The following is a 20,475-nucleotide window of genomic DNA, read 5'->3' on the forward strand; positions in this document are numbered from 1 at the left end:
TCTGCGGCTCTCCACTCATGTCAATTCTTTCAGCGGAGAGCGACGAAAACAGAGGCGCAAGAGCACTCCCATAGAGAAACTGTGTCACACTGAGGCAGGCGGAGTTCCACCGCTTTTGCTCCATGTGAACTGGCCCTTAACAGTGCAACTTCAGGGAAAATCCTAAATTCCAGCTACTTCGTACCTAGCAAGCAGAGGGTGTGGCTTCCTTCCAGGCAAACACATACATCTCTGCACTGTTCTTCTCGACTCAGGAACAATATGAATTTATGGAAAAGTCCATTAGATTCAATCACAGATAATCTCTGCAAAAAGACACATATGTAAATAAAAAAAATAATAAAAAAAAATAAATAAATATTTATATATATATATATATATATATATATATATATATATATATATATTTATTTATATTATGTTTTATATCAGTATATAAAACATTTCTATGTCTAGAATACCCCTTTAACAGCCATCTATGAGAGGTCTGGCAGCCATTAATTCCCCATTGAACAGATGTGACCAAAGGTAGCCATACACATAAGACATCTGTTGGCTAAATACTTGTTCAGCTGACAGCTAAAGAATCTCGCTAAACACCACATCTGCACATAACCGTTCATCTGAGTGTTCATGTGTCTGTTTAGATTGAAGGGAGATGGGTCAGTCACTTCCACATGGGAGTCGGGAGTCCCCATACATATGAGATAGCCCGCCAGTTTACCTAAAACACCTCTAATAATCACATCATAGCACAATTAAATTTTAAAATCAATAAAGCCAAAGCCTGGCCCCCCCTGTAACCCCAAACAGCAGACAGAACACTGAGCTCCTCAGTACATGCTAACATCATGCAAACGTTCATTCTAGAAACTTACATCTGGGGTAAGGACAGACAGATGTGAGATCAAAGCAGGAACGGACATGATGTGGATGAGGAACGAGCGGAGAATATTGTCAGAAAATTGTGCAGCCAACACTGGACTGGGAAAAGAAAAATGGTTATTCCAATGGAGACATTGTTCATGTTAGAATCTCCCTTTAAGTATTGTGTATAACACAAATAAATACTGTAAAAAAGGCTTATTTTCGTGATAGTTATACCCCTACACTGTAGCCCCAGTCAATATGGTAGTTCACCGCCTTACTGTATGTCCCACTGTTGTTTGGCTCCTATACAGTAAGTTCCCCTGTAGTTAGGCCTTCATACCATATACTTCCCTCCCCCCTCTGTAGTTCTTCCTGCATGCTGTACCTATCCCGCTCTGCAGTAAGGCCCCCATACTGTATACACCCTTCTCTGCAGTAAGGCCCCCATACTGTATACACCCTCCTCTGCAGTAAGGCCCCCAATACTGTATACACCCTACTCTGCAGTAAGGCCCCCATACTGTATACACCCTCCTCAGCAGTAATGCCCCCATACTGTATACACCCTCCTCTGCAGTAAGGCCCCCATACTGTATACACCCTCCTCTGCAGTAATGCCCCCAATACTGTATACACCCTACTCTGCAGTAAGGCCCCCATACTGTATACACCCTCCTCAGCAGTAATGCCCCCATACTGTATACACCCTCCTCCGCAGTAAGGCCCCCATACTGTATACACCCTCCTCTGCAGTAATGCCCCCATACTGTATACACCCTCCTCTGCAGTAAGGCCCCCATACTGTATACACCCTCCTCTGCAGTAATGCCCCCATGCTGTATACACTCTCCTCTGCAGTAAGGCCCCCATACTGTATACACCCTCCTCTGCAGTAAGGCCCCCATACTGTATACACCCTCCTCTGCAGTAATGCCCCCATACTGTATACACCCTCCTCTGCAGTAAGGCCCCCATACTGTATACACCCTCCTCTGCAGTAAGGCCCCCATACTGTATACACCCTCCTCTGCAGTAAGGCCCCCATACTGTATACACCCTCCTCTGCAGTAAGGCCCCCATACTGTATATACCCTCCTCTGCAGTAATGCCCCCATACTGTATACACCCTCCTCAGCAGTAAGGCCCCCATACTGTATACACCCTCCTCTGCAGTAAGGCCCCCATACTGTATACACCCTCCTCTGCAGTAAGGCCCCCATACTGTATACACTCTCCTCTGCAGTAAGGCCCCCATACTGTATACACTCTCCTCAGCAGTAAGGCCCCCATACTGTATACACCCTCCTCTGTAGTAATGCCCCCATACTGTATACACCCTCCTCTGCAGTAAGGCCCCCATACTGTATACACCCTCCTCTGCAGTAAGGCCCCCATACTGTATACACCCTCCTCTGCAGTAAGGCCCCCATACTGTATACACCCTCCTCTGCAGTAAGGCCCCCATACTGTATACACCCTCCTCTGCAGTAATGCCCCCATACTGTATACACCCTCCTCTGCAGTAAGGCCCCCATACTGTATACACCCTCCTCTGCAGTAAGGCCCCCATACTGTATACACCCTCCTCTGCAGTAAGGCCCCCATACTGTATACACCCTCCTCTGCAGTAAGGCCCCCATACTGTATACACCCTCCTCTGCAGTAAGGCCCCCATACTGTATACACCCCCCTCTCTGCAGTAATGCCCCCATACTGTATACACCCTCCTCTGCAGTAAGGCCCCCATACTGTATACACCCTCCTCTGCAGTAAGGCCCCCATACTGTATAAACCCTTCTCTGCAGTAATGCCCCCATACTGTATACACCCTCCTCTGCAGTAAGGCCCCCATACTGTATACACCCTCCTCTGCAGTAAGGCCCCCATACTGTATACACCCTCCTCTGCAGTAAGGCCCCCATACTGTATAAACCCTTCTCTGCAGTAAGGCCCCCATACTGTATACACTCTCCTCTGCAGTAATGCCCCCATACTGTATACACCCTCCTCTGCAGTAAGGCCCCCATACTGTATACACCCTCCTCTGCAGTAAGGCCCCCATACTGTATACACCCCCCTCTCTGCAGTAATGCCCCCATACTGTATACACCCTCCTCTGCAGTAAGGCCCCCATACTGTATACACCCTCCTCTGCAGTAAGGCCCCCATACTGTATAAACCCTTCTCTGCAGTAAGGCCCCCATACTGTATACACTCTCCTCTGCAGTAATGCCCCCATACTGTATACACCCTCCTCTGCAGTAAGGCCCCCATACTGTATACACTCTCCTCTGCAGTAAGGCCCCCATACTGTATACACCCTCCTCTGCAGTAAGGCCCCCATACTGTATACACCCTCCTCTGCAGTAAGGCCCCCATACTGTATACACCCTCCTCTGCAGTAAGGCCCCCATACTGTATACACTCTCCTCTGCAGTAAGGCCCCCATACTGTATACACCCTCCTCTGCAGTAAGGCCCCCATACTGTATACACCCCCCTCTCTGCAGTAATGCCCCCATACTGTATACACCCTCCTCTGCAGTAAGGCCCCCATACTGTATACACCCTCCTCTGCAGTAATGCCCCCATGCTGTATACACTCTCCTCTGCAGTAAGGCCCCCATACTGTATACACCCTCCTCTGTAGTAAGGCCCCCATACTGTATATACCCTCCTCTGCAGTAAGGCCCCCATACTGTATACACCCTCCTCTGCAGTAAGGCCCCCATACTGTATACACCCTCCTCTGTAGTAATGCCCCCATGCTGTATACACTCTCCTCTGCAGTAAGGCCCCCATACTGTATACACCCTCCTCTGTAGTAAGGCCCCCATACTGTATACACCCTCCTCTGCAGTAAGGCCCCCATACTGTATACACCCTCCTCTGCAGTAAGGCCCCCATACTGTATACACCCTCCTCTGCAGTAAGGCCCAATACTGTATACACCCTCCTCTGCAGTAAGGCCCCTATATTGTATACCTCCTACGGTGCATCTTCTTACCACTCCTGTCTCCCCTGCAGCTTGTGTTGAGCCGGTGGGGGTGGAGCATAACAAGTCTGGCACCGATTGGCTGATGCTCAGCCACTCAGTGTCAGGGATCTGGTCAGCTGACTGTAACTAGGGCTTATATTTGAAGTAGGGCTTATATTTCAAGCCTGCTAAATGAAGCCAGGTCTTATTTTCTGAGTAGATCTTATTTTCTGAGAAACACGGTACAATGATGCTTACCGCAATGCTAGGGAAAATATTGCTGTTAAGGTGGCTTTAGAAAGAGATGGGCGGGATCGAGCCAGACCATTGGTGAGAAGGATCTGGAAGGATAAATTTTTGTTTCGTATTAAGAATCTTAGCAGTTTTATCAATATGTCATTCTCTGTGCACATTATATAATTCCAGTAACATACGGCATACTACAAGAAATGAATGACTTGCATTGCTAGTTCAGCTTGCCCCAATCTTCTACACTAGGGGTTAAACTCACCAAGAAAACAAACTATATTGATCTGGTAGCATAAATAGATATAATGTATTAGGAAAGGGTTGTCACTCGTACTTATGGAGCCAATTTACACAATATAGTAGAGGATTCCATAAGCAGGAACCAGCAGATCAATATCAATTCCATTACATACGGACTACAGCAGGGAAGGGGCAGCTAATTCTATTTCCATGTTGCTACCATCTAGGAGATAGCAGCAGTATGTGATTTCCCAGCTGCTATCCTCTTTATACCCTATATCATTCATAGCCAAATCCTACCTGTAAAATAGAATAATAGCCTTTCTGGTTGAGATGGCCCATGATATTTGCACAGATATGGGACATTGCAGGTCTCAGATTTTCTCCTGAAACAAACAGAGCGACAGCAAATGTAACATGAAGCTATAATGTTAATAACGCTGCTAATTCATCTTGAATGGCCTTATAAATATAAGGTTATGCCGGAAAATCTGGGCCAGGATTATGATCTCTCCCATGATCTATCTATCTATATATATATATATATATATATATATATATATATATATATATATATATATATATATATATATATATATGTATATATATATATATATATATATATATATATATTCCATGATCTACGGCACACTCTGCCACTGCAGCACATGTCCACATAGAGAAAGGACTGTAGACACCACATACCTGCCATAACTTTACCTTGTCAGACCAATAACAGAATATATGTCCACGCTCAGCTACTGATTCGGTGGGACATACTATACTGGTGGTTGCATTTATCTTGGTACATACAGTGAGTACAGGTCACAGTTGTTCTCTATTACATTACTCACTGTGTATATGCTAGATGAACAAATATAAGCCATACTCAGTGTTGTCTATAGTTAATATGTATATAATCATATGTACAGTAAATTATAACCTTTGACCTTCTAGCCCCTGATGATGTCACCGACACTGGTAAACTGAAACACGTTGGGCGAGGTTGACAGTATGCTCCTTGGACTGACTGTGACATGATAGTACTCTAGATACTGGGTGGACCTTCACTGTTTTATACTTATAGACATAAGGTGGTTAAATAGTCATTGACAATTGCACTGACTAGACCAGTGGAATTTCTGACATTGCTGACACTTCTATACTGGTGGACAGTGCTTCACGACCAAACTTTACCTCTTTTTGGCTTGTGCTTTTTTTTCCACTTTCATGGGACTTCTCCTTAAAAGGGGTTGTTCACCTTTTTTTTTTTTCTTTCAAATCAACTGGTGCCAGAAAGTGACAGAGATTTGTCATTTACTTCTATTAAAAAATCTCAAGTCTTCCGGTATTTATCAGCTGTCCATATCAGGAACTGTCCAGAACAGTAGAAAATCCCCATAGAAAACCTCTCCTGCTCTCTAGACCAGAAAAAAACACACTGCTTCCTGCAGGACATACAGCAGCTGACAAGTACTGGAAGACTTGAGATTTTTTAATAGAAGTAAATTACAAATCTATGGCACCTTCTGACACCAGTTGATTCGAAAGAATTTTTTTTGCTGGAGTACCCCTTCAATTTGAATCATAAAATGATAAAACATTACAACCTATAACTAACAGTTACTAAGTCTGGCTTTTTATACTTTGATACTGCTATCCTACAATCGTTATTGCGATCGTTAATATGATCGTTTATTCCTTTTGATCCCAGCAAAACAATGAACAATGTGCAATTACACTGAGCGATTAGTGAAAATAATGCGGAAAAGAATGTGGAATTACAGCGAACGATTAAAGATAATTTTAGGTTCAGATCTAAGATCTACGATCAACGAACAATTTTTCGATCGTTGCCTGCAATTACAAAGAAAGATTATCGGTTAAATTTGAACGATTAAATGATTTTTCGGACGATAATCGTCCCGTGTAATAGGGCCCCTAGGCTGCATCCATGTTTTCTAGGACTTCCTATGGCTGCATCCAACTTCTTTAGCCACTGGTATTCACATGCCCAACGATTGGACTCCAGCATGCTGGCATTGCCCTCCTCTCTAGTCAGCACACAAACCAGGCATTTACATGGCAGCAGCAGTTCTCTACAAAATCTGATCGGTGTGCGGACGTTTTTTTGTGACATGTGACTTTACCAATGGTAGACAAGCAGATCTAGTTTGTCAATGTGGTTTTACTAGCATCTGACCAGCAAATACAATGACATCAGATCAGTCAGAACGCATGGTGTGAACTATATAACATGATATGGTGAACACGTGGTGTAACGTAATACCTTTCCCTCGGCAGATCTTCCAGGTGGAGGTGTCCGTGAAGTTGACCAGCATGGTGAGGTACAGGGTGATGAGCTTGGAATCCTGAAGGATATCAGGCTGGACAAAGTATAGGACAAACATATATATCACAATTCTGGATACGACCCCAAAGATTATCAGATACATACTGACTTTTTATATACTCACCTTCAACATTTTAAGAAACTCACAGCACAGCCATAGAATGTCTTTAATTTGTTTTATCCACAGCAGAGTGAGGTCTTTAGACAGTGCCAGGGAAACAAACCAGACCTAAAAGAGATATACCGCAATATAACACGTGTACATAATCAGATTTTATATATGCATGCACCAATGACAAACACAGAACTTTTTGGGGAAGGTGTGAAGGTGCAAAATGTTCTCTATTAGGGTCCATTCACATGTACAGGATCTGCAGCAGATCAGAAACTGGAGATATCAATGATGGAACACAGCATCAAATCAGCTGCAGATCCTGTGCGTGTGAATGGACACTTATTGTGTTTATAAATGGCGCCTGTTTTGCCTATGGAAGCTACAATAATGGCTAGCTGCTATCGTTTACACGTGCCCATACACCTTTATTAGATTTCATCCTGACAATAAAATCTTCTTCCTCCAAATCAAATGCTTTTATAAATTTGTAATTTACTTCTATTTAAATATCTCAAGTCTTCCAGTACTTATCAGCTGCTGTATGTCCTGCCGGAAGTGGTGTATTCTCTCCAGTCTGCTGCAGAGCCACCTCTGTCCCTGTCAGGAACTGTCCAGAGCAGGAGAGGGTTTTCTATAGGCATTTGTCTACTGTTCTGTATAGTTCCTGGACACAGACAGAGGTGGCAGCACTGTGTCAGACCGAAAAGAATACCCCACATCCTGCAGGACACTGAAGATGATAAGTACTGGAAGACTTGAGATTTTTAAATAGAAGTAAATTACAAATCTATATAATTTCTAACACCAGTTGATCTGAAAGAAAAATATTTTCCCCGGAGTAGGGCTGGGCGATATGGGCAAAAAATAAAATCTCGATTTTTTAAAAAATTTGGACGATTCTCGATTTAAATCTCGATTTTTTTCTTTTTTTGCTAAATAAACAGAACATTTTCTCCCTGCAGCATCAGATACTATTTTAATGATATTTCAGACAACAACTATATTGCTTTCCAGTGTAACAGAGCCCCCATATAGTATAGGAAATCATGTTTGTGCCTTCATCTACGTAGGGTGTAGTAATGGAGGTCTAGTGGATAAGGGGTGTAGTAGTGGAGGTATAGATGAGGGGTGACTGGGGAGACTGAGGGGGAATGGGGTGACACTGGGGGACACTGAAGGCGACTGGGGGGGGACACTGAAGGGGACTGGGGTGACACTGAAGGGGACTGGGGGGGACACTGAAGGGGACGGGGGGGGGGGACACTGAAGGGGACGGGGGGGGGGACACTGAGGGGACGGGGGGGGACACTGAGGGGATTGGGGGGGACACTGAGGGGATGGGGGGGGACACTGAGGGGATGGGGGGACACTGAGGGGATGGGGGGACTGGGGGGACACTGAAGGGGACTGGGGGGACACTGAGGGGATGGGGGGACACTGAGGGGACACTGAAGGGGACTGGGGGGACACTGAGGGGATTGGGGAACTGGGGGGACACTGAGGGGATTGGGGGGGACACTGACGGGACTGGGGGGGACACTGAGGGCATTTGGGGACTGGGGGGGGACACTGAGGGCATTTGGGGACTGGGGAACACTGAGGTGATTGGGGGGACACTGAGGGGTGACTGGTGCAGCTGGGGGTGATTGGAGCAGGAGGGCACATACATCTCCTTCTCCTCCTCCTCTCACCTCCGCACACATGCTCTCCTCCCGGCCAGACATGGAGGTCCCGGGTCTGTGGAGGAGGAGGCCGCAGGGCTTACAGTAGGTGGTGATCGCGGCGCTGCGGGTCACGGAGCTATACAGCGGGAACGGGGATCTGCACTGAGCCCCCCCATCCCGCTGTATAGCTCCAGGACCTGCAGCGCTGCGATCACCACCTACTGTAAGCCCTGCGGCCTCCTCCTCCACAGACCCGGGACCTCCATGTCTGGCCGAGAGGAGAGCGGGACGCTCAGTGGAGGGGGCGGGGGCAGGTCAGCGGCGGCGCTGTCAGTGGCTGGAGGCCGCCGGCACCGCCCCTCTAAAGCCTGGCCACCCAGCATCTTCTCCCCACTCACCCACACCGCCCCTCTACGGCTCTCCCGCCGGCCCGCACCGCACCGCCCCTCTCCAGCCTGGCCACCCAGCATCTTCTCCCCGCTCACCCACACCGCCCCTCTACGGCTCTCCCGCCGGCCCGCACCGCCCCTCTCCAGCCTGGCCACCCAGCATCTTCTCCCCGCTCACCCACACCGCCCCTCTACGGCTCTCCCGCCGGCCCGCACCACAACCCACCTTCCTCTCAGCTCCTCTCCGGCACAGCAGCCCGAAATGATTTTTTGTGAAAATCGAATTTACGATTTTCACAAAAAATCAAATCGATTTCAACGTTCTGGACGATTAATCGAATTAATTCGATTAATCGCCCAGCCCTACCCCGGAGTACCCCTTTAATTTAGCCAACAGCTATCTCTCCCCTTCACACCATTCAAGACTCCACCATACATTTAAGTGTTGTGAAAGGGGAGAATGGAGTACGTTGCTGGAGAGAGGCCTACAACAGTGGGATCAGCATGGGGACCTATAATAAGATGTCCCATTCTTCTGAAAAGCTGTTGCAGGAAACCTTGTTGCTTTTCCCCAAAACTGCTACATTTAGATAAATAAAATTTTTGCAAAAAGTCCAACACCTTTCAATAGTCCATAAAGGTACACACTACTGCAAACTTGGTACTAAAGTTATCCAAAAATAATTCCACCCGCTATAGTTCAGTCCACGTCAGAGAAACCATTCCGTACCTTGGGTTCATTTTCACACTCCATACTGTTCAGGATACAGCGACAAAGTTTTTCAAACCTCTACAGGAAACAGAAATATAAGGTAGTATAAGTAAGGCTAGGTTCACACTGCCTTTTTTTCATCCGTTTTTTGATCCATTTTTTTTTTTAACGGACACAAAAGTAGTGTCAGCTACGTTTTTTTTTACAATGGAAGTTAATGGAAAAACAGATCAAAACGGATGCATTAGTGTGCATTTTTGCAAAAAACGGATGAAAAAAAACCAATTGCAAAAACGCAGTGTGAACCTAGCCTAACTTTAAAGTTTTTCGAACCTCTACAGGAAAAAAAAATATAAGTAAGGCTAGGTTCACACTGCGGATGCATTTGTGTGCATCCATTTTTTTTTTTACAATGGAAGTCAATGGAAAAACGGATGCACACAAATGCATTTTTGCAAAAAACGGATGAAAAAAAACGATTGCAAAAATGCAGTGTGAACCTAGCCTAACTTTACCGCATTTTTTTTATTTTTTAAAAGATGGTGATTACCGTGGAGCTTTTAATTATCACTGATCCTGAGGATAGGTAATAAGGGTTAGGGCCCTATTGCATGGTGTGATAATCGGGCCAATTTGGACGATTATTGCTCAGTGTAATAGAGACAACGCTCAGCGGCTAATCGTTTTAGGTCTGGACCTAAAATCATCGGGCTCCAACCGCGCATGGCTACGTGTAATACTTATACGCAGCCAACGATTCCCTAAACACCTGATACCTTACCTCTCCCAGCTCCCGGTCTTCTCTCCTGTGCTCCCCAGGTTCCCAGTCCCGGCGTCTGCAGCGTCTGAGCGGCCTGTCAGCTGCCGGCCTATGATTGGCTGAGCAGCCTGTCAGCTAACAGGCCACTCAGACCCTGTATTAGGTGTAAGGTGTCAGGTGTTTGGGCAAGGGTTGCATGGACATTGTTAGCGATGTCCATGCAGCTCTTACTGCCCCATTATCGGGCCGTATAATGGGTCCAGCAAACAAGCAGATCAGCACTCGTTTGTAATGCATGGCCCGTTTCTGGCAATTAGGTGTAAGCGCACATTTTGTTAGACTGGTAGCTACGCCCCAACAGATGAAGATTTTACCGCATTTTAGAATGTCCCAAATAGGGGGGCATTCACATGTTCGGTGATCACAGTCAGTACAGTTGCGTGAAAATTTCAACTGTTTCGTTGCATGACGGTGACGCCGGGAGCTCCGAACTCCGTTCAGTAGCACATTGCTTCTATTTATGTAAGGTGCATGGAAGGTGTTAATACCCCTATAGGCAAGAAACAAGCTCACTTGTCTATTAGCGGATTGCTAGCCCTATTACATAGGATGATATCCACCTGTCCAGCTGATAAGTGCCCCATGTAATAGCCCTTAAGTGCCATTCTAGACGTGTAGTCTTCTACTTGAAGCAACTTATTTTAATCCAATATAAGGCCCTGCATGAAGCATTGCAATACAGTAGACCAGCTAACTCACATAGCAATCAGAACACATTTTAATGTGGCTGAAACTTTTATATACAAAAAAATTACGTAACATAATCTACTTACAACTACTTCTTCTGTAGATTATATTGCGTAGCGTTAATAATTTTTCTTCTAAGAATTCTCATTATTTGGGGTCATTAAACTGGCCATCCAGTAACACTCACCACTTTGTCTTGCTGCGCTCTGAATATTATTAGCAGTTTGCGTGCTATTCTGAATATAGACAGAGCCGTGATCTTGATGGACCCATTCTCCGTGCCTTCCAGGAAGTCGTCTACTTCTCGCCTATTGTTAACAAAAAGTAAGAAAAGCACATGGTTTACAAAAGTGCACACAACCTACTATGTTTACTTTTTTTACGACACAAATAGACATAAGAGCACAGTCATACCAATCTTCATGTGGATGGTATATGATATAAGATATTTATGGATACATACACACAAGGGGCAGATAACTAGAGCTTCTGGATGCTCATTGATGATGAAAGCCTTGATTTACCTTTCAGGGACAGGGTGGATCTTCTGATGGAGGCAGATAGGGTCACACACATTGTAGGTACACAACCAAGACTTTTTCCCCTGTATACAGCACAGGCTAAGCCCCTACTTCTTGTTTTCCGTCTTTGTGTTTCAGTTACTAGAGTAAGGGTGGTATTACACAGGAAGATTGGGGCCCGAAAATACCTGTAAACGGGCGCCGATCTGCTAGATTGGCACTCGTTTACTGGGCCTAGAACACTGCCCGATAATCGTTTAACAAGGGCTGCAAGGACATTGTTACCGATGTCCTTGCAGCCCTTGCTTAAACTATATACTTTACCTATTAACGCTCCAGGGCTGCTCCTGCAGTCCGCTTCTCCCGGATCCCGCGCGCTCTAGCTTCAGCTGACAGGACGCTCAGCCAATCACAGGCTGGGACCACCACGGGGAGAAGCGGACCACAGGAGCAGCCCTGGAGGGTGGATAGGTAAAGTATATCGTCAGTCGCCGGCCGCGCACCGCTATTACACGTAGCGGTGCGCGGTCGACACCCGACAAATATAGGTTCTAACCTATATCAACGATCAGCCGATGATAATTGTATTTATTACACGGAGCGATAATCGGCCCGATTCGGCCGATTAGCGTTCCGATTCGGCCGATTAGCTTTCCATGTAATAGTACCCTCAGGGTCCTACTACACAGAGTGATTTTTAACGATAAACGATCGCAAACGAGACTGTTTATCGTTCACCATATCACACAGAGTCGTTAGTTACGATCATTACTATGATCGTTTATTCCTTCTGATCCCAGAAAAACAATTAATCAAATGCTATTACACTGAACGATTAGTGAACAAATGCGGAACTTGAGCGAATGAATGTGGAATTACAGCGAACGATTGGCAAATGATTAACGATAATTTTAGGTTCAGATCTAAATCAACGATCAACCACACACAAACAATTTTTCGATTGTTGCCTGCAATTACACCGAACGATTATTGTTTAAATGACAGCGATATAACGATTTTTCGCACGATAATCGTCCCGTGTAATAGGGCCCTAAGGCTAAGCCTACCCACAATTACAGGGATGTGAGACACCTAGTGGCCGAGACTTTAGAGCTCGTTCTTTGGGGGCGAAAAGCCAATTTTTGGTAAAGGAAGTAATTTACAAACATGTTCGGAATCACAAAGGCTATCCCATGGAGGGAAAGTGTGTAAGGAAAGAGAACATTCATATGAATGCATGTTATGGATGTGATGCTTTGTATCAGACACAATACTACGACCAAGGGGATATTCAGCAATGGACCAGAATAAAAATGTAAACTGGTTTGGATTAAAAAAAATATATATAAAATGGTGAACATTCACTTTATAGTGTTGTCCAGTATAATGTCAGCGTTATAAAGCGAGATGTTATATGGAGGAATCCTACAGGAGGATGTATGTTCCCCTTCTCATAAGAATCAGCAGCTTCAGAAAATGAGCCTGAAGATCATAACCTCCAGCGTTACCTGATCTCATGCTGCAGGCGACATCTACAGAGGAACCGTCTGATAAGCGCTTGGATTTTAATGGCAGCTTTCTCTCTTTCTTTCAGGCCTTTCCTTTCCTCTCGTGCCTGCCGGGCCTTATCCAGAAATTGGGCCTTGGACACCTGAGTTGCCCCGAACATCTTTCAAACTGGAACAAGCAAGTGATCAAAATAACAAATATAATAATAATCATATGAAAACTAAAATGGAACCACAATACTATTAAAATTACATCACAAATCCACGCAATAAAAAGAAGTCCCTGACTTTAAGGGGCGTTCACACGCAACGCATCCACAGCGGATTTCTCGCTGCGAATTTGCAGCGAGATCCGCTGCGGATCCCTGCCCTGTACATTTATGGGCAGACAAACTGATGCACATCCCTCTGCGAGTTTGTCAGCAGCCCACCCCGTTAACCCCCCCGCCGGGGTTAACGGGGTTCCCGACACGTCCCGCTCGGCCAATCAGTGCGCTGCCCTGCCGCAGCGCACTAATTGGCTGAGCAGGACGTGAAGACACCGGGAGTCCCGAAGAAAACCAGAGGGGGACCAGGTGAAGTATAGTTTCTGGCAGCCAGGGGGTTAACGGGGCGGGCTGCGGACAAACTCGCAGCTGGATGTACATCCTGCTGCGAGTTTGTCTGCCCATAGAGTTTACTGGGCAGGGATCCGCAGCGGGTCCCGCTGCAAATACGCAGCGAGATATCCGCTGCGGATGCGGTACGTGTGAACATACCCTAAAGAATCAGGCTGTATACTTACCAATGTTGATCAGCTTCCCGCGGCGCAGCTTCAATTCGATGGTGCGGCCCTGTTTGGGTCCTGCTGGTGGTGACGTCACCATTCTTCTGACCCACTTCTTTCTCCATTCATTTTGAAGATCGGAAGTCAGGGTCTCCAGTGTATCTCTAAGACAGCATTCTCAGAGATGCATTAAAGAGTCTGACTTCTGGCCTCCTCAGCTGTGGACCAGCCAGCATAGAAGTCAGCTGGGTGCCAGCAGGACCCGAATGGTGCCGTACCACCAGAAAAAAGCCGCAGCGCTGGAAACCAATGATCAATGGTAAGTATACATGTCAGCCTGCAGCAGGGGAGGAAATAAAACAAATCGACAGCTGCTGTATGCCCTGCAGGAAGTGGTGTATTCTTTCCAGTCTGGAGAGCAGGAGAGGATTTCTAGGGGGATTTGCTACTGCTCTGAACAGTCCCTGACATGGACATAGGCGGCAGCAGAGAGCACTGTGTCAGACTGGAGAGAAAACACCACTTCCTGCAGAACATACAGCAGCTCCAGTACTGGAGACTGGACATTTTTTAATAGAAGAAAATCTCTGGCACTAGTGCATTTGAAAGACATTTCTTTGTGAACTACCCCTTTAAGATAAGACATAAAAATCAAATATCCTGAGCCAATGTGCAAAATTTTGCCATATGCTTAAAACTACAAATTTTATCTTAGGAAGTAAATAAAACACGGCTCACCTTATTGTCTTCCTAATAGCGAAACACCTGTCTTGAGTACAACATTATGTTGGGTGGTGACTGCAATCTCTCCAAGCTCTAGAACAGATAGCGGAAGGTTACATGAAGGCAGAATAGGTAGTTCTTATAATATTAAGTGGAAAATTGCCCACTAGTGCCATATGGATGATTTACACAATGACTGGACACAGCAGTGACTGATCAATGTATGTCTGCAATATTCCACTAGATAGAAGTAAGATACCATACTTACTAAATATTACCATTACATGTATCAGTCAGTTGTCTATTCTAGGATGTAAGGGACATTTTGCAGTGCCCCCATATGCTGTATGGGCTGTGATAGCTTCTATCCTGAAACATCAAACATACCCATACGGCCCCTTTCACCCAACAAAGACAAAAAGGACATCCCTTTGGCCTCTTTTGGACTAGTAGCTGTCGGTAGATTAAAGCGACTCTGTACCCATGATCTGCCCCCCCCCCCCCCCAAACGCTTGTACCGTCAGATAGCTGCTTTTAATCTAAGATCTGTCCTGGGGTCCGTTCGGCAGGTGATGCAGTTATTATCCTAAAAAAACAACTTTTAAACTTGCAGCCCTGTATCAAATTGGCGTGGCCTAGAGTGTCTATGCCCTAGTCCTGCCCACCGCCCCTCCTCCGCACCCTCCTAATCATTAGGAATGCCTTGGGCAGGATTTCTCCTAATCATCACCTGTGTGAACACTGCACATGTGCTGGATTGTTAAAGGGAACCTGTCACCCCCCGTGCAGGGGTGACAGGCTCCTGACCCCCCGTTAGAGCCCCCTATACTTACCTAATCCCGCCGGGTCCCGCTTCTGGAGGTGGTCGGGTGATGAAGATCTCAGAGATGAGTCCAACGCTCATAGAGAATGACGGAGCGCTGGACTCTCCTGTCATTCTCTATGGGTGTTGGACTCATCTCTCAGCGCGCGCGCCGGGCTGCAGCGGCTGAGATCTTCATCACCCGACCACCTCCAGAAGCGGGACCCGGCGGGATTAGGTAAGTATAGGGGGCTCTAACGGGGGGTCGGGAGCCTGTCACCCCGGCACGGGGGGTGACAGGTTCCCTTTAAGGCACACGTGCTGGGAGTTCAAACAAGTGAAGAATAGTAAAAATCCTGCCCAGGGGTGTTTTTAATGATGAAGAGGGCGGGGAGGAGAGATGGAGAGGCGGTGTAAGCCTAGGGCACACACACTCTAGGCCACGCCAATTTGACACAGGGCTGCAAGCTTAAAAGTTGTTTTTTAGGACAATAACTGCATCACCTGCCGAACGGACCCCAGGACAGATCTTGGATTAAAAGCAGCTATCTGAAGGTACAAGTGGTTTAGGGAGGCAGAATGTGGGTACAGAGTCACTTTAAGTAAAAGCTATTTCATACCTATTACATATAAAGCCATGCTGCAATAAAAAGATAAATCACATAGTATACTTTACTAACACTGGATCATATGGAAAACATATGTTTAACATCAAATGTATACATCGGGACATCATGTACACTGCAAATGCAAAGTAAAAGAACACTAATTGGGCAATCATTTCTGTTGCCTGTAGATCAGGGGTGGGGAACCTCCGGCCCGTGGGCCGCATCCGGCCCCTGACACCTCCGGATGCGGCCCCCGTCTCCCCTGTGACGTGCGGCGCTCTGAAGGGGAAGGAGCCGGAATCCACCGCATCCTCCTGTGTCTGTGACAGCTGACAGGGGGATGCTGTGAGTGCCGTTCCCTTCCCCACTAGAGCACCGCATGTCTTTCTTCTCCTGCGGGCTGGGCCCGATGCCGCCTGCAGGAGAAGACGGGCACAGAATAGAGGGGAGAGAAGAGGACCTGGGCAGCGTGGGAGCGGAGGAAAGGTGAGTGGGATGTTTATTTTTTATTTGGGGCAGACACTGGGGTTAACTATGCTACCAGGGACATGACTGGGGAAGGGGGTTAACTAGGCTACCAGGGACATGACTGGAGTTGTTAACTAGGCCACCAGGGACATGACTGGAGTTGTTAACTAGGCCACCAGGGACATGACTGGGGGGGAGGGGGCTAACTAGGCCACCAGGGACATGACTGGGGGGTTAACTAGGCTACCAGGGACATGACTGGAGTTCTTAACTAGGCCACCAGGGACATGACTGGAGGGGGCTAACTAGGCCACCAGGGACATGACTGGGGGGTTAACTAGGCTACCAGGGACATGACTGGAGTAGTTAACTAGGCCACGAGGGGCATGACTGGAGGGGGCTAACTAGGCCACCAGGGAAATGACTGGGGGGTTAACTAGGCTACCAGGGGCATGACTGGGGAGGGGGGGCTAACTAGGCCACCAGGGGCATCACTGGGGGGGGTTAACTAGGCCACCAGGGACATGACTGGGGGGTTAACTAGGCCACCAGGGACATGACTGGGGGGGTTAACTAGACTACAAGGGGCATCACTGGGGGTTAACTAGACTACAAGGGGCATCACTGGGGGTTAAAGGGGTAGTCCACTCAAAAAAATTTTCTTTCAAATCAACTGCTGCCATGAAGTGACAGAGATTTGTAATTTACTTCTATTAAAAAATCTCAAGCCTTCCAGTACTTATTAGCTGCTGTATGCCCAACAGGAAGTTGTATTATTTCCAGTCTGGAGAGCAGGAGGGGTTTTCTATGGGGATTTGCTCCTGCTTTGGACAGTTCCTGACATGGACAGAGGAGGCAACAGAGAGCACTGGGTCAGACAGGAAAGAAAACACCACTTCCTGCTGGACATACAGCAGCTAATAAGTACTGGAAGACTTAAGATTTTTTAATAGAAGTGAATTACAAATCTCTGGCACTTTATGGCACCAGTTGATTTGAAAGAAATTTTTTTTGGGTGGACTACCCCTTTAACTATACTACAAGGGGCATCACTGGGGGTTAACTAGACTACCAGGGACATCAGTCAGGGGTTAACTACAGCTACCAGGGGCATCACTTGCTCCGTGTGCTGCAAACCCACGCTACTAACTGCCGCGCACAGTATGCGGCCCTCGAATGATTTTATTAATGCTCGACTGGCCCTCGACACAGAAAAGGTTTCCCACCCCTGCTGTAGATTGTAAGCTTTTATAGGCAGAGCACTCCATAACCCATGGCATCACAGAGGATAAATGGCCTAGCATCACGATGATCTCCAGTCCTGTATATTCCTATGAATTGTAGCCAGTTTACAGAGTGGACAAATCTGTTTTGCCCATAACCTAAAGGGGAACAAAACAAAGAAGGTATACTTACCTGTCCCTGTCCTCCTGCAGTGCGGCGTCACAGCTCACTGATAGTCGCTGCTCTCCTGTTTCTTCTGTTTCCTGAATCTTCAGGTCCAGGCAGGAAATACCAGCTCAGCCAGTAAGAGACTGCAGTGGGACGTGACCTGCAGGAGACTCGTGGGGGTCCGTGAGCTGTGACATTGCACTGCAGGGGTGCGGGGACAGGTAACCATAGCTTATTTATTATGTTCCACCATACCCTGCCTGCCTTGGATTTTCACATTTCTCCAGAGTTCTCCTTTAAGAAAAATGTAATGGTCCAAATGATCCACTGATATGACATACATACAGAGTAATGATCCACTGATATGACACGTACATAGTAATCATCCACCGCTATGACAACATACACAGTAGAGATCCACCACTATAACATGCATGCATATTAATGATCCACTGCTATGACATATGTACATAGTAATGATCCACCGCTATGACACACATACATAGTAATGATCCACCGCTATGACATATGTACATAGTAATGATTCACTGCAATGACATTTATACATAGTAATCATCCACCGCTATGACATATGTACACAGTAATGATCCACCACAATGACGTATGTATATAGTAATGATCCACCGCTATAAAATATGTACACAGGAATGATCCACCACAATGATGTATATAGTAATGATCCACCGCTATGACATATGTACATAGTAATGATCCACTGCAATGACATATGTACACAGTAATGATCCACCGCTATGACATATGTACATAGTAATGATCCACTGCAATCAATGACATATGTATATAGTAATAATTCACCGCTATGACATATGTACATAGTAATGATCCACTGCAATGACATATGTACACAGTAATGATCCACCGCTATGACATATGTACATAGTAATGATCCACCGCTATGACATATGTACACAGTAATGATCCACCGCTATAACATATGTACATAGTAATGATCCACTGCAATGAAGTATGTATATAGTAATAATCCACCGCTATGACATATGTACACAGTAATGATCCACCGCTATAACATATGTACATAGTAATGATCCACTGCAATGAAGTATGTATATAGTAATAATCCACCGCTATGACATATGTATATAGTAATGATCCACCGCTATGACTTATGTACATAGTAATGATCCACGGCTATGACTTATGTACATAGTAATGATCCACCGCAATGACTTATGTACATAGAAATGATCCACCGCAATGACATATGTACATAGTAATGATCCACCGCTATAACATATGTACACAGTAATGATCCACCGCTATAACATATGTACATAGTAATGATCCACTGCAATGAAGTATGTATATAGTAATAATCCACCGCTATGACATATGTACATAGTAATGATCCACCGCTATGACATATGTACATAGTAATGATCCACCGCTATGACATATGTATATAGTAATGATCCACCGCAATGACGTATGTATATAGTAATGATCCACCGCTATAAAATATGTATACAGTAATGATCCACCACAATGACGTATGTATATAGTAATGATCCACCGCTATAACATATGTACACAGTAATTATCCACCGCTATGACTTATGTACATAGTAATGATCCACCGCTATAACATATGTACATAGTAATGATCCACCGCTATGACATATGTACATAGTAATGATCCACCACAATGACGTATGTATATAGTAATGATCCACCGCTATAACATATGTACACAGTAATTATCCACCGCTATGACTTATGTATATAGTAATGATCCACCGCTATAACATATGTACACAGTAATTATCCACCGCTATGACTTATGTACATAGTAATGATCCACCGCTATGACTTATGTACATAGTAATGATCCACCGCTATGACTTATGTACATAGTAATGATCCACCGCTATGACTTATGTACATAGTAATGATCCACCGCTATAACATATGTACATAGTAATAATTCACCGCTATCACACACATACATAGTAATCATCCACATCAACCGCTACAACATACGTCTAGTAAATGGTAATCTGGTGGGGGCCTGAGCACGTGGATAATATAAATGTCTTATACTTTTACATTCTTATGTGCAAAAGCAGAGGCTCTAAGCAGCTCCTTATACTTATAGTGAGGTGTCCACCCCTGGAATAGTATGCATCTTATATAACATCTACATCATCGCTCCCCAATGTGTGGCCCTCCAGCTGATACACAACTACAACTCCCAGGATGCTCTGACAGACTTTCATGGCATGCTGGGAGTTGTAGTTATGCAACTGCAGGTTAGGGATCACTGTTCTAAATGCACACTGTATATATGTAATATATTATATACTATACATGTATAGAGACAGATCAGACAGAGTATATAGACGAGCCATCTCTGGTCTGCACATCAGGGATAGGTTATAGTATAGGGTGAGAAGTCAGGGATGGGGGGGGGGTCTGACCTTTATGGGCAAACCAGCTCCTCAGCTCCCAAAACAAGAGCCACTCCCGGCTGCAGTCGGGAAAACCAGTCCTCTCCAGTCGGAGTGTTTTTGCTTGTGCACTGAGGGCGGAAGTGCGTACAATACTGGCAAGCC

The 20,475-nt window shown here is 45.8% G+C and overlaps 1 protein-coding gene across 1 annotated transcript in view; it reads right to left on the reverse strand.

Moving 5' to 3' along the window:
* Nucleotides 1-20,453, reverse strand: part of UBE3B (ubiquitin protein ligase E3B) — a 40,997-nt gene extending 20,544 nt beyond the window's left edge. Inside the window, exons 1-11 of the mRNA XM_069961374.1 lie at nucleotides 20,341-20,453; nucleotides 14,609-14,686; nucleotides 13,105-13,273; nucleotides 11,263-11,383; nucleotides 9,587-9,646; nucleotides 6,813-6,917; nucleotides 6,626-6,722; nucleotides 4,636-4,721; nucleotides 4,105-4,187; nucleotides 879-984; nucleotides 185-305 (exon numbers count right to left, since the gene is read on the reverse strand). Of these exons, the coding sequence (XP_069817475.1) occupies nucleotides 185-305; nucleotides 879-984; nucleotides 4,105-4,187; nucleotides 4,636-4,721; nucleotides 6,626-6,722; nucleotides 6,813-6,917; nucleotides 9,587-9,646; nucleotides 11,263-11,383; nucleotides 13,105-13,265 (940 nt within the window). The 5' untranslated portion in view covers nucleotides 13,266-13,273; nucleotides 14,609-14,686; nucleotides 20,341-20,453. The remainder of the gene's footprint in view (nucleotides 1-184; nucleotides 306-878; nucleotides 985-4,104; nucleotides 4,188-4,635; nucleotides 4,722-6,625; nucleotides 6,723-6,812; nucleotides 6,918-9,586; nucleotides 9,647-11,262; nucleotides 11,384-13,104; nucleotides 13,274-14,608; nucleotides 14,687-20,340) is intronic.
* Nucleotides 20,454-20,475: the final 22 nt, after the last annotated feature.

This window comes from Dendropsophus ebraccatus, chromosome 3 (genome assembly GCF_027789765.1).
Source record: "Dendropsophus ebraccatus isolate aDenEbr1 chromosome 3, aDenEbr1.pat, whole genome shotgun sequence".
In the NCBI taxonomy this organism is placed as follows: domain Eukaryota; kingdom Metazoa; phylum Chordata; class Amphibia; order Anura; family Hylidae; genus Dendropsophus; species Dendropsophus ebraccatus.